Genomic DNA, 13,092 nt, shown 5'->3' on the forward strand with positions numbered 1-13,092 from the left:
AAAAACCATCGGAGTTTCTGTTCGTCCTTCAGACACCCTGGCACCCCAAAATCCCTCGATATAGTAGCCTTTCTCCGCTTTTCACTCGTTCGATGGCTTTCAGCTTATCCCAGATAGAATAGGCTTTGAGAAACACCATCTTTACCACAGTAGCCGTGCATTGAGCATCCCCCCAGCACCCGCTTTTCTCAGCGCCTCATAAACAGACGGCGGTTACACGACACACACGTAGGCCCGGCTGGCAGGTAAGAGCAAATCAGGACTGGCATCTACGGCAGGAATTTGGGCATCAGCGAATGAGAAGCGTCAGTCTTTCACCACACGGGTGATGCCAGGCGGTGCCAGTTATGAGGGATAAGTATCCGCGAGCAGAAACAATAAAAATCTCCGTGTTTTTTTCCTCACGACGCTGGCACTGCAGGTGGGCACCGGCAACACAGAGATTTGCCCCATGAAATGCCCCTAAACTGTCAGCTATTGACAATGGAATTGGGATGGAGTTCAGAGATGAGGTACAATACGATTCCTTCTCCGCTCTCACAGCAGTTCCCGCCTCCACTTGTGCCCGGCTAAGGAAGGGACAGAGGATGTTACGCATGCGCACAAGCTCTTCTTCCCTCTGGCGCCAACCTGAGTATAACGCATGCGCGTTGCTGCTTCAGCGGAATCCAAGCGCGCATGCGTATCCAAGCCCATATGCGCCGCCATATTGAAGTATTCCTTCTGTCAGGCACGTCAGCTTGTTACTGCGCATCCTCCAAATGTCACATCAGACTAAACCAATTGGCAAGGAGGGGGAGCCGGGAGATAGGAAGGATCAGTGATAAAACAACAGCGCGGTTAGTAACACAGGGTAACAAATGTACCGAGGGATATAAAGCGGCACAGAGCGAGGCCCGAGACTCTGACTGGTAAAAAGAAACCCCTAGTACAAGTGGAACGCTCCAGCTCAGCACGTCACGTGGCCTTGCTCGGCCCTTCCCTCCCGCACTCCAGGCTGGAAGCAGCGAATTGTGAGTGAGTAGCGGCCGGCGAGTGTCTCCGGGGCTGGGGGTTTGTCAGGGGAGGCTGCTGTGGTGCTTTTACTATAGAAACAAGAGTTTGTACCGGGTGTGGCCCTGGATTGTCTCCTGCCCTGTATAGACTGTGTATTCCCTGTCCTTCACTCTCCCCCGTGCAACCAAACTCTACTGTTGTGGGACAGGAAGTGCTGTCAGTCGGGGTGTAACCTCAGAGCAGAGATGTTGATTGGTTATTCCTACAATACAACTGCCCCAGGTACCAGGGAGGCGGCTCAGGCTGGGGAGTGGGGTATTAAAGGAGAATTCAACCCTGTAATAAATAAACCTCTACCCCCCCCACGGAGACCCTCCTGCCTAACTGCCCCCCAGGGAAATGCCCCCCACTTTATACTTCCCCCTCGGCACAGATTGTGTCGTCGGAGTTCCACACGGTCATCTTCTGGGTCTTCCAGCGATTCGGCACTTTCCGTGACTTTCAGTTCTCGCCAACCGGCAAATGGCTCCCACTGAACTTGCCAAAGACGACCGCGTGGAACTCCGATGGCACAATCTGTTCCGAGGGGGAAGTATAAAGTGTGGAGCATTTCCCTGGGGATGGGGGGGGGTATGGGTTTTTTCTTAAAGGATTGAATTCTCCTTTGAAGGAGAACATCACCCAAAATCACTGAGGGAGGGGGGCATTTCTCAATGGCTCTTGTTACTAATCTCCCGGGCAGCTCTCCTCTTCTTTATTAAATTGGGGGGTTTAGTGGGTACAGGGCGACCGTGTCCGTGTAGGAAGAAGCAGAGGAGACGGGAGTAGCTGCATTTTGTTTCCATCTACTCCCTGCACCTTCACTGCTGCTGCACATGTGTATTAGTTACAGCAGGGATCCTCAACCTTTTGAACCCGTGAGCAACATTCAGAAGAAAAAGGAGTTGGGGAGCAACACAAGCATGAAAATTTTTCTTGGGGTGCCAAATAAGTGCTGTGATTGGCCATTTAGTAGCCCCTATGTGGATCATCAACCTACATTGAGACTCTGTTTGTCAGTACATCTGGGGTTTATACAACCAACACTTGCCTCCAAGTCTGGAATACAAAAATAATCACCTGCTTTGAGGCCACTGGGAACAACATCCAAGGGGTTGGGGAGCAACATGTTACTCACGAGCTACTGGTTAGGGATCACTGAGTTACAGTATCGTCTGTGGCGCCTTCTACTGGTTGCTACAAGAGACTCACACATGAACTACACCCATTGCCCAGTTACATCACCAGAGATGGCTTCTACCAGGCCAGTGGGTGCCCACATGTTAAAGGAGTAGCCTAAGAACTAGTAATGATCACGATGAGACAAGGCCGTGTCTGAATGAAGTGCTTCAGGGCTGTGTGTGTCCCAGGATCCTCCGGGAAATAGTGGCTCAGCAGAATATGAATCCACGGAATCTCCGGCCTAACACCAGCCTGACGTGTCTCGTATAATAATCACCTCATGATGTCACTGATCTGTCTCAATTATACATTATATGTCGTCTATGTCTTGTCACTGGTCACCCTGACGTCCTTCTGTCTATTCTCATGGTTCTATTATATCATTCACATGGACGATACCCGGGCAGAAATGAAAACATCTTTCCATTGTTCATCTCCAGAGCGGTACATTGTGGCTTCATGTTGGACTTCTTTTTATTTTTCCCCTGGGATACAAATTGTTTTGATCTAGACAATGTGCTTATATTATGTATATATGTGTGGTGCCTGTATGTGTATATTCTGTATATATGTGTATATGTGTGGTGCCTGTATGTGTATATTCTGTATATGTGTGGTGCCTGTATGTGTATATTATGTATATGTGTGGTGCCTGTATACAGTAAGTTTTATGAGCTGACAAGCCCCGGGATTCATTATCCACAGTAAGTTCCGTTACACAACCAACGACTTCTGAGCTTCTGCTCAAGGTTCCCAGGCATTTAGTCATTGTGTACCATTATCTCTGCACGTGTGTAGCCATATTGAGCTGCAGGTAATCGCCTCCTTATTAGACCTATAGACAGTGTTGCAAGTGACCAGCTTGGTGTGCATGTGTCGTACAGACGTATCTACTTGTCCCTGGCACTAACCGGATTTTGACTGGATTTCTTGTCTGCTGCCTGGACTCTGTGCTCCTAACTCTGCCTGCCCTTCTCTTTCCTGCTGCCTCAGGAGTTGCACACTCCGCTGGTACATAGTGAGTATGCCTTCATCTTATCCAGCCACCATGACTCGATCCCATAATGCATTAGTGCATGCACGCCGTGTCATCTGCTCTTTCCATGAGGGATCACCAAGTCTCTAGATTTGGGAACCGCCTTAAATGTCACTGGCACTTTGGAGATCACAAATGTGAAACTCATTGGTGCCATTTGTCTATGCCAATTCATATCTTCCCAACAGACTCTGGGCAGTTCTGAGTTGTAGCCTAAGTAATTTCTGCTTTTCAACCAGTGATGCCCCCACACAGATTTGTCTGATTGGATAAACCCATAAAAAATTACTGATTTCAAAACCCAAAGTTCATTGGTTGTGTCAAAGGATGCCTGCCTCTCTCATTAATGGTGGTGCGATGCTCCCAACACTTCTGATTCCAATATTGCCTTCTGATTGGCCCTGCAACTTAAAATGGAAAGAGCAATTTTGTATTTATCATCCATTTCCTCTTCCGCATTGTGACGTCATCTCGTTCATTCCATGGGCCTGTAGTATTTTGTATTGGAGAATTCATCTATGCTGTGCATGTCTTGTCTCTGTATTGCAACTAGATAGCTGGTGTCGCTGCATTCTGCTGTACTTCGTACCAGTCACCCCATACTGGGGATTGCCAGTTCCTAACCAGGGTACCCCCCATGGTTATTTGGAAATTATTCTCCTCATTTGTAAGCAGTGGTTGTTTCATGTATTACCCCTTAGTCACGGACAAAATTATGTGGATATATATATATATATATATATATATATATATATATATATATATATATATATATATATACACACAGAACAATTCTTTGTTATTTGTGTACTGTATATTGATAACCAAAGCTAATGGGGATTGCCTAGGTCGCTATTCTCCACATACCCCAACACAACAGCACCCCTGGTAGTCTAAAACTGCAGTTCTGAGTTGGTGAAAGCATCTGCTGGGATAACTGCAAGAATGCAGCTGCTACAGTTTTATAAATAGAGACACTTGGAGAAGAAATGTCCCAGAAACATGCCATACCCACAGTGTGCTATGAAATGGGGAATAATTGGAAGATCTTAACCCTAGAGGCTGAGTAGAATTGTGATTTGGTTGCAGGTAGTTGTGAAGTGAGAGAGACCCAACGTAAAGTTATTACAAGGCTGTTTTAGCCTGCGCAGTGATATTTTATTGTAGTCTGGCTGGACATATTGTAGAAGAGTCAAGACCATTTCCCAGTTTGTTTGCTCTTGATCCTCCCTATCTAGCAATGCCTATTGGTACCAGTTGTGGGATTGGGTAAAGGTGTCCATACAAGGGCAGATTTAAGCTGCCAATATAATTTCTTTGAAGCGATTCGGCAGTTTATTTGCCCATGTATGGGAAGTTCCGACTGGCCTACCTGATGGATATGTCCTGATATTGATCAGGCAGGTTTGATTTTCCTTTGTGAACGAGGACCGATTAGGCTAGCTGATGTGGTCCTCATTGCGTCAGTGCCCATTCCCATCATTGTAATGCGATTGTTTGGCTTTAGGACCGAATGATCGCATTAGCCCAATATCACCCTGCCTTTGGTGGGTATATCGGGAAAGATCCACTTTTTAGTGACCTCGCCAAACGAGGGGATCTTATAGTGTATGGCCACAGCTTTAGACACCTGTACAGTTCTTGGAGGTAAACAGATGGTATTTTGTCCTTGTTCTAGCCATGTACATAAAGTCCAACTAAAGTGATTAGTTGGGTACTTACCTTGCCTGGAATCTCTCATTTTGGGAAATGGTCTGGCCTGAGTTTCTATATACAAAGTAGAGAATGAATCTTCTGTTGGGTTACTTTCGCCTTTCACTTGTTAGCTGCAGCCCAATCCTTGCTATTCATTATTGCATGTTCCATGCTGGTCTTGGGCATGGGAGGACTAAAGTGGGGGCTGGGTTTTACTCAAGAAGACTTATAGTTTCCATGTCCTGCTAGAAAACTGTGCAACTAACAAACCAGTTAAAGTGGGATTGCTCATGGGGGGGTCCCTTCTTCCTGTAGCAACCTGCTGTAACATTCCAGGGAAGAAAAGCTCAAGAGTAGAAAAAATATCATTATTGGGCAGTTGGTGGCCACATTTTAGTTTTTCTCCAGATGGTGGGACCCTATAAAGAGATTATTCCTCTGAGCAAGTTTATGGGCTGCATTTTGCAAAGCATATATTTGAATAACTGCACCAGAGGCTGTTTTATTTACCCTCCATAGAAAGTCTTCTTGTGTGAAACTCTGTATATTAACCTGCATGTTCTTTCCAGTTGTTTAGTTAATGCTCTGTAGCGTTTCAGGCAGAATGAGGACCAGAAAACACCAGAGCCCAGTGGAGCCCACTTGGGCTGAGAAGCATAAATGCAATGAGGCCCCATGCCCCAATTATGAAGCCCAGTCTGGGAATACAGCCACACTGCCCAAAGGCCAGAGAGAGCGCAGTGTTTCAAATGGTGTAAGTGCCTCAGATTCTGGTGAAAATTCCTTGAGTATTGACCAAAAGAAAGTGAACGGCAAAAAACAGAAGAGGCGAAGAAAGTCTCCAAAGAACAAGGTTGTTATGCCAAGTTTTGACTGTACGCTTGCTGGGTTGATGGCAGATACGGTATGGCTTGATAAGTATGCGTATGAAGAGGCGGAACGCACTTACTATACAAAGCTTGCCGCAGAGAAGGCCAAGGCTTTTGAGACCAATCCACTTACCCGTACTGTGAAACTGACTACTCGAGAATCTGTGCATATCAAGTCTGGTAATATATGGTACCCACCCATCACAAACTGCTGCCACAACGCCCTGGTCGCTTGCCATCATGTAGATAATGGCATATGGCTAAATAAACTGAACTTTGATGATGCTGAACATCAGTTTGTTATGCGATTTGGGTCACCTATTGCCCAACATTCTTTTGAACTTTCACTTGAGCATGGATTCCCTGTGGCCGTACAAGTAACCCCTGATGAAGGGTACGTCAGTGCCATTCCTACTCCTGCCTCAAACAACTTCTTGGATCTGGGTACTGGCTCCTCTCTGGTTCCCTCCACCGACACAACTGTAAATGGAAAGCCTCCTTGCGCTGGTATCCAAGATCTTCTAACTGAGGTGTGGCTAGACAAGCCAGTCTATGACCAGGCAGAGAAAAACTATTATGAGACGGTAGCTAGAAGCCAATCTCCAGTACAGGCTGAAGCACATCAACACTGGGGCATTCATTCGGGGAAGAAAAACAAGCGTGACAAGTGGAATCGGAAATCCACCCCCAAGAAATGTGAGTTACCCGTTATTCCTGAAGAGACGGTGTCAGGGCTGCTTCATAAACCAGTCTATTATTTCCTTCATCCGGACAGTGAAAATGTGTGGCTTGATAAGACTTCATATGACAAAGTGGAGGCGGTATTCTATGCGGGCCAAGACCAACACATGGATTCATCTTTAAATTTCAAGGATTCACCTGCCTCCAAGCTCTCCAGACCTGCCAAGTCCAAGCGATGCGTTGCCCCCTGCCACTCTAAGTAGGATTTTGTTTGGGCTTCTAAATATTGTGGTCAAATGTTTCCTGCTCAGAATATTCCCACTTATTGCATTTAAGGGAAGGGAGGGGGTGGGATTGGTCACCTCTTTATAGCAGCACTGGAGATTGCTGGGATGTAATTTCTCTAGATAGATATGCCTTCAATTCCATTTTTGTGTTGTATGTCCGTCGATCTATTGCCGACTTTGCTCCCTTGAGCTAAAGCTGCTTCAAGCTCAGGCAACTATTTCCACTAATCTGATGATTTGTGTTCTGGGTGCCACCTAATGCTTTCGTGCAATGATCACCCATTTAATTTGCTTTGCTTCTCAGTTATGTTGGTGGTACATGTTGGGATACTCTTGCATTCTGATTCCAGGGTACAAGGGAAGGTTCATAGGTCATTAATGGTAGCTATGCAGGTGCCAATAGAATCCTATAAAAACGTACGTGCAGGGTGGCCTGATGGTCCTGACCAATAATCTATGCTGGGGTAGTGTAAAGGCATAAATATATATCTTAAGCATAAGCAACGTAGTAGAACTCGCCAAGGTAGAATCGTGGCCCAGGTGCTCCTGTCCCAGGCCCTCCGCTCAGGGGGGTGGACAATCCGTATACAATGTAGAAAAAAAAAGATTTAAGGCACTCTGAAAGGCCACAGATAGATCAGACCAAAAATGTAGGTTTAAAAAGAAGACAAAATCTTTATTAAACTATCATCTCGAGCCTTATGCGTTTCATGTCCACAAGACACTTAATCGTAGGCTTGTATTGTAAAGGCAGCCACACTGTATGTTATGTGTCCATTCAGCCCTTGGGCCCATTGGTCAGATGCAATATAGCGTTGGACCATGCATGGCCTCCTTAAACAATCTCTTAAGCTTGAAAACCAAGCAGCTGACAAGTGTACAACCATAAAGATGGGAAAGGTTTATACCATGGAACCCCCACAAATGCTGCCTGGGCTCTTCTCCTGAACATATTGGCTACTGATTACGATGAATTATTTTCTGATTGGCGCAGAATATTGTTGTGAGATAGCTTCTTTTTTTTTTACTTTTTTGGCGCATGTAGTCGTGTAATTGTGGTAACTGTATTCTGTTCTTATGTCAATTCGGAGAAGTGTTAATGGCGGGCTTTAGATAGAATGTCATCACTGGGGCACACGATTAAAACTCACACTGGGCAATAAGAGTCCAGAGAGAGAGTGGCACAGGGCTTGCATTCTCATTACGGCTTTGTTTCAGCTCTTGTACATGTTATAGAAATAAGCCGATAGGTAGCCGTAGGGCCCCGTCCAAGTTCCTGTAGAGCCCTTGTTTGCATAGCACATCATAATTAAGCCATTTAGAGTGGGCATCATTTTAAAGGGGTCATACCAGACCTATAGGATCAAAGACTCTTTAATGTCCCAAGGAAACTGTCCCTGTCAGTAACTGAGGGGAGGGAAAATCATTCTGTAAAGTAAAAATGTGTTTTTGTTCCCCTCGTTTTTTAGGAAAATGTCGGCTTTTGTCATCACCACAGAGCAGGTCTGGCTGGACAAATACAAGTACGACGATGCAGAGAAACAGTATTATGAAAACTTAAGCATGGGGTCTGCATCAAATAACCCCCATAACTCACCACAGGTAAAGGCTTTAGTAGCCAGAGAGAATGTTTCTTTCCAGAGTGCCATTGTATTGACTTGCAGGGCCTTAGCTCCCATTTATATGGGTGTCCTTAAGTTGTAGGGCCTTGGCTTCAAGTTATGTAGGTATCCCTTGGTATTAGGGTCTTGGCTCCCACGTATATGGATGTCCTTGAGTAGTAGGGCCTTGAATCTTGGATATATGGGTGACCCTGCGTAGTAGGGCATTGGAACCCACTAATATGAGTGACCCTGAGCAGTAGGGCCCTGACTCCTAGTTATATGGGTGACCGAGTAGTAGGGTCTTGGCTCCCAGTTATATGGGTGAGCCTGAGCAGTAGGGCCTTGGCTCCCAGTTATATGGGTGAGCCTGAGTAGTAGTGCTTCCATTCCCAGGATGTTCTGTCCACACACATTTCCTCTCTTATTTACTTGGTAAAGATGTTCTGAAAGGCAGGAATGTGGTGTGTTCAGCTCTGAATAGCTTCTATTTCTCTTACTGCCGACTCCTTCTTAATGCCCGGCTTATTGTTTGGGGTGTCTACTAATCCTGTGCTACTGTTATCTGGCTGTCCTCGTAGGAGGACAGGGTAATGGGGCTCTTGCTGTCTGTGCATTAACTGGGTGCTCCAGTGACTTCTGTCTCATAGTCTCAGAATGCTCTTCTTCGTTTTTGATCATCAGGCAAATTGGCAACATTGTTTGTGACTGGTTCCTTGCCGACCAATCATTCTGGCATTAGATGTAGGGCTGAGCCCCATTTAAGAAGGGCAGTTGCATTTGTGCAGTTAGCACCATGTATTTCAGTCGCCCAAGATCTTTTCCCACTCTTCTGAAGAAACACCGTAGCTCTGTGGTTCAGTTCAGGTCCCACATCAACCTATTAGAACAGTCCAGTTGGCTAAAGCCAATAGCTTGTTGCATTATAATTGGATTTGTCCTTTTCTTTCTCTCTCCCTGTAACGTGTAAATGTTTGGGGTTGTTTGTGCGGCAGCAGGAGGACGGAGCGAGCACAATCCTCCGAGACATTGCAAGAGCCAGGGAGAATATCCAGAAATCGCTGGCCGGAGTGAGTACATAAGGACGCAGAGTATCGCAGGCAGCATGACGAGCCACCATATCCTAAACCGTGTCTCCATTAACTAGCTCTGACTTTGCTTCTATCATTGCTTGTGTGTGTTGGGGTTCATGGCAGGCAAGGCCAAACTCTGATTGGCTCCCACTGCAAACAGGCTTAGTTGCACCTATGGGGCTATAGTTTAAATGGGGATGAGCAGAAATCCCTCCACCTCAGTCTGCCTTGTGCAGCTAAATTAGAAGTTAGAGAATGGACTCGGGTGCACCTGCGCTAGGACAGGTAAATTCTGTTTGATTCATTGCCCATTTACAGGGCGTTTATTCTATGTACCCTGCTGCTATTTCCCATGCTAAGTAAGAGGGGTATGGCTTGCACCCAGCTGAACTTTTTTTTGGGGGGGGGGGCTTTCCATTGGCCAAAGTTCTATCACAGCTTTGTAACGTCCATAGTAATGATGCACAGGTCGGGGGTTTCCAGACCCACCCTTGTCCCAAGGTTGGTGACATCAGAGGGCACAAGTAAGAGGCATATTCTTCCGTTCCTTCTTAATGCTGTGTGGTGCTTATACTCCTTGTTAAGCACGTGGGTGCCTTCATCGAATAGATGTAGCCATGATACTTGCACTGCCTTCCAGTTGCATGGATGCTGATACTAGCGGGGGGCTATTGTATGAAGTGCCCCATTTGTGTGCATGCTGTGTTCTTCCTGCCCCTCATAACGCATGTTCTTTGTTCTTCCTCCCCCGCGTGGTGCATGTTCTTTTTTCTTCCTGGCCCACGTGACGCATGTTCTCTGTCCTCTTAGCCTCCTGAAGACCAGCCATTAAATGCATATTTTCCCCTTTCTAGCTCAGGACAGTCCTGCATACCCCCAAAGAAGCTCAGACTGCCCTCCCTCAGAGCCAAACAGGGCCCTGTGCTGTAAGTTTTTCCTGATGACTGAGATCTGTAACTGGTTTTATTGGGTGGTGAGCTGTAGGCATAGCCTACTCAAATGCCCAGATGCCAGCTGATTGTGGCAATAACTTTGAATCTAACAAAATCAATCAGGCAATGAGTCCCCTAATGTCCAATTTATTCTTAGAACAGGGTGATGATGCTCTAGAGGTAAACGAGTGGAGCTCTTCAGCAGCCGGGGAACCAAAAACATCCCTGTGGATTATCTGACATATCCCATGGACCTCTAGGTGGGCAGCCTGGCCTTACACTGCCTAAGGTGTAACAGCCCCATTGAGCAAGAGGGTTCCCCACAACCAATGATAACCAGCTGATTCCTCAAAGAACACAAAGAAGAAGGACTCTAATATATTTAGCATGGAGGTGTCCATTCCACATGGCAGAAAATGTAAAACATATGAACTGATTCAGCCTCGAGTACCGTGGCACCATGTGTGCCCGAGTGGGAGGGAAGAGTCCACTATATTCACCATCTCTTTCCTGGAGAAGGTTGTGCTTCCTTTGTCTTCCCTCTGCTTTTGTTGGCTCTTGCTTATTATCTGCCCCCAGCTCCTGTATTTCAGTTCCAGCTTTTGTGGGTATTGTGACCTCTTTATACCCAAAGTTCTGCATGCTTCCGTAACGTCTTCCTCCCCTTTGATCTTCAGAGTGCGGCCTCGGCCCTTTCCAACAGTGGAGATGGTAGTGAGCTGGCTGCCCGAGTAGCAAATCTGGAACAGGAGAACCAGAGCCTCCATAAAGGTACCAGAATCCCTACTCCTGAGTGAATGGGATTGGCATGTTACTAAAGCTTTAGAACAATGGCTTGATACAGTTAATTATATTATGGGACACAGTAACAACCCTTGATTTATAGTCTGAGGATCGATAGATGGGTGTGGCCAAGGATGGAGCGGTGTGCCAATGGGCTGCCTGTCTGTAGGCACCTTAAAGGAGAACTAGACCCCCCATGATAAAAGCTCCCTCCTTACTACACTAGGTAGCCCCCCCCTCCCTGAACAGTCTTCCGGTTAGAAGCAACTGCGCTTGTGGCAAAAATGCCGAAAATGGTGGAAGGGTTAGAAGGATACCGGAGATCTGGAAGATGGCACCCATGAGTTCCACTGCACTTACTCTGCAACAATACACAAACTCATAGGGGCACTTTCAGGGGGTAACTAACTATGCGGGGGGGACTACCTAGGGTAGTAGGTGGGGTTTTTCTTATTGGGGGGTTTAATTCTCCTCTAAGGAAAGCATCCATTGATTTGCACATGGCTCCAGGTAACCTTCTTTTCTACTCTAGTTGTGAAAGACCTTCAGTCGGCCATTTCTAAGCTTGAGAGCCGCCTCAGCACACTGGAGAAGTCTTCCAAATCCCAGAAACCCGCTGCTGCATCACAGCCTGCCATCGAGGTATTACATATATGGCAACCTTTCTGCATGCTTGCTGTGGGGGGGGGGGAGATATTCTTGTTCTGGTTATGTGTTCTGGAAAATATCTCCCCTACTTCCTTCTGCTCTTATGTAGGTGTTGTTTTGCTTCCTCTCGCGCAGGTGGCTGCTCGTGTACAGAAGGTACAAGTCACACCCGCTGCTAAGGAAGAGAATGGTACCGGGGAGGATGATGATGACGACGACGATATCGACCTCTTTGGCAGTGACAATGAAGAGGAGGATGCAGAGGCAGCGAGGATCCGAGAGGAGCGGCTAAAGCAATATGCTGAGAAGAAATCTAAGAAGCCTGGAGTCATAGCCAAGTCATCCATTCTGCTGGATGTAAAGCCGGTGAGTAAAGGCACCCCCACCCTTACGTAACCTTCACATTCACCACTGATTTCTTGTATCTTGCAGTTGCAAGTGACATTTCTGTTGGTCTCTGCAGTGGGATGATGAGACAGACATGGCCAAGCTGGAGGAGTGCGTACGAACGGTTCAGATGGACGGCCTGGTGTGGGGCTCCTCCAAACTGGTTCCGGTCGGTTATGGTATCAAAAAGTTACAGATCCAGTGCGTGGTGGAGGACGATAAGGTTGGCACAGATATCCTGGAAGAGGAGATCACCAAGTTTGAGGACTATGTAAGTATCTGTTAGGAAGCCCTGAGCCCAGTGCTGATTGGTCCATTTGTCATTGGAGGCATTATTGAAATGGTTCCATGTACCATGCTGCTTTTTGGTTCCGGCACATTTACTAACATTGGCTGCTCTTCTGTCTCTCAGGTGCAGAGCGTCGACATTGCTGCTTTCAACAAGATCTAACATGGACCCTGGCTTGCTGGACTCTTAATAAAGCACCGTGCAGATACTGCTCCATGTCTGTCTCTATCATTCATGTACCGACAGACTCTCTCACTAACTCAAACCCCAGGGCATTTATGTGCACCACCAGAGCTAGCACTCCTTTTATTGGGGGCTGCTATATGAGTTATATAAGCACAGTTTGTTCTATTTCACTCACTTTCCTACTGGTCTTCGAGCTCTGTACTCTTTGGCATTCAGCCTGGCATGTGTGGTGCAGTTTTGTGTGGTTCTGCTACCAGGCAAAATAGGGCAATAATATAATAATGTTGCCAGACGCGTATATAATAATGTTACTGCCCTTCTACAGCAACACAATCCTGCAATATTGTTCGGACTTTCCTAGCAAATGTATTGGAGCTCAATCAAATAACTGATTCCAGTACAAAAAAA

General features: G+C 46.5%; 1 protein-coding gene across 6 annotated transcripts; it reads left to right on the forward strand.

Annotated features, from left to right (window-relative positions):
* The first annotated feature begins 913 nt into the window (after positions 1–913).
* eef1d.S (eukaryotic translation elongation factor 1 delta (guanine nucleotide exchange protein) S homeolog) lies at positions 914–12,714 on the forward strand. Of its 6 annotated transcripts, none has more exons than XM_018268615.2 (11): positions 1,227–1,278; positions 3,211–3,235; positions 5,540–6,757; positions 8,255–8,387; positions 9,382–9,456; positions 10,314–10,385; positions 11,069–11,162; positions 11,707–11,816; positions 11,958–12,188; positions 12,286–12,480; positions 12,622–12,709. In XM_018268615.2, exons 1-11 carry the CDS (start codon positions 1,242–1,244, stop codon positions 12,658–12,660), a joined length of 2,229 nt encoding a protein of 742 aa, XP_018124104.2. In that variant the 5' UTR covers positions 1,227–1,241; the 3' UTR covers positions 12,661–12,709.
* The last annotated feature ends 378 nt before the right edge of the window (positions 12,715–13,092 follow it).

This window comes from Xenopus laevis, chromosome 6S (genome assembly GCF_017654675.1).
Source record: "Xenopus laevis strain J_2021 chromosome 6S, Xenopus_laevis_v10.1, whole genome shotgun sequence".
NCBI lineage: Eukaryota > Metazoa > Chordata > Amphibia > Anura > Pipidae > Xenopus > Xenopus laevis.

Bases quoted from the DNA above. Each gene is read 5' to 3' on its own strand.
- eef1d.S (XM_018268615.2), top strand. From the start codon at position 1,242: ATGTTGATTGGTTATTCCTACAATACAACTGCCCCAG. The intron at 3,236-5,539 runs GTGAGTATGCCT...AATGCTCTGTAG, and splicing joins GCACACTCCGCTGGTACATA to CGTTTCAGGCAGAATGAGGA. The intron at 11,817-11,957 runs GTATTACATATA...CCTCTCGCGCAG, and splicing joins CATCACAGCCTGCCATCGAG to GTGGCTGCTCGTGTACAGAA.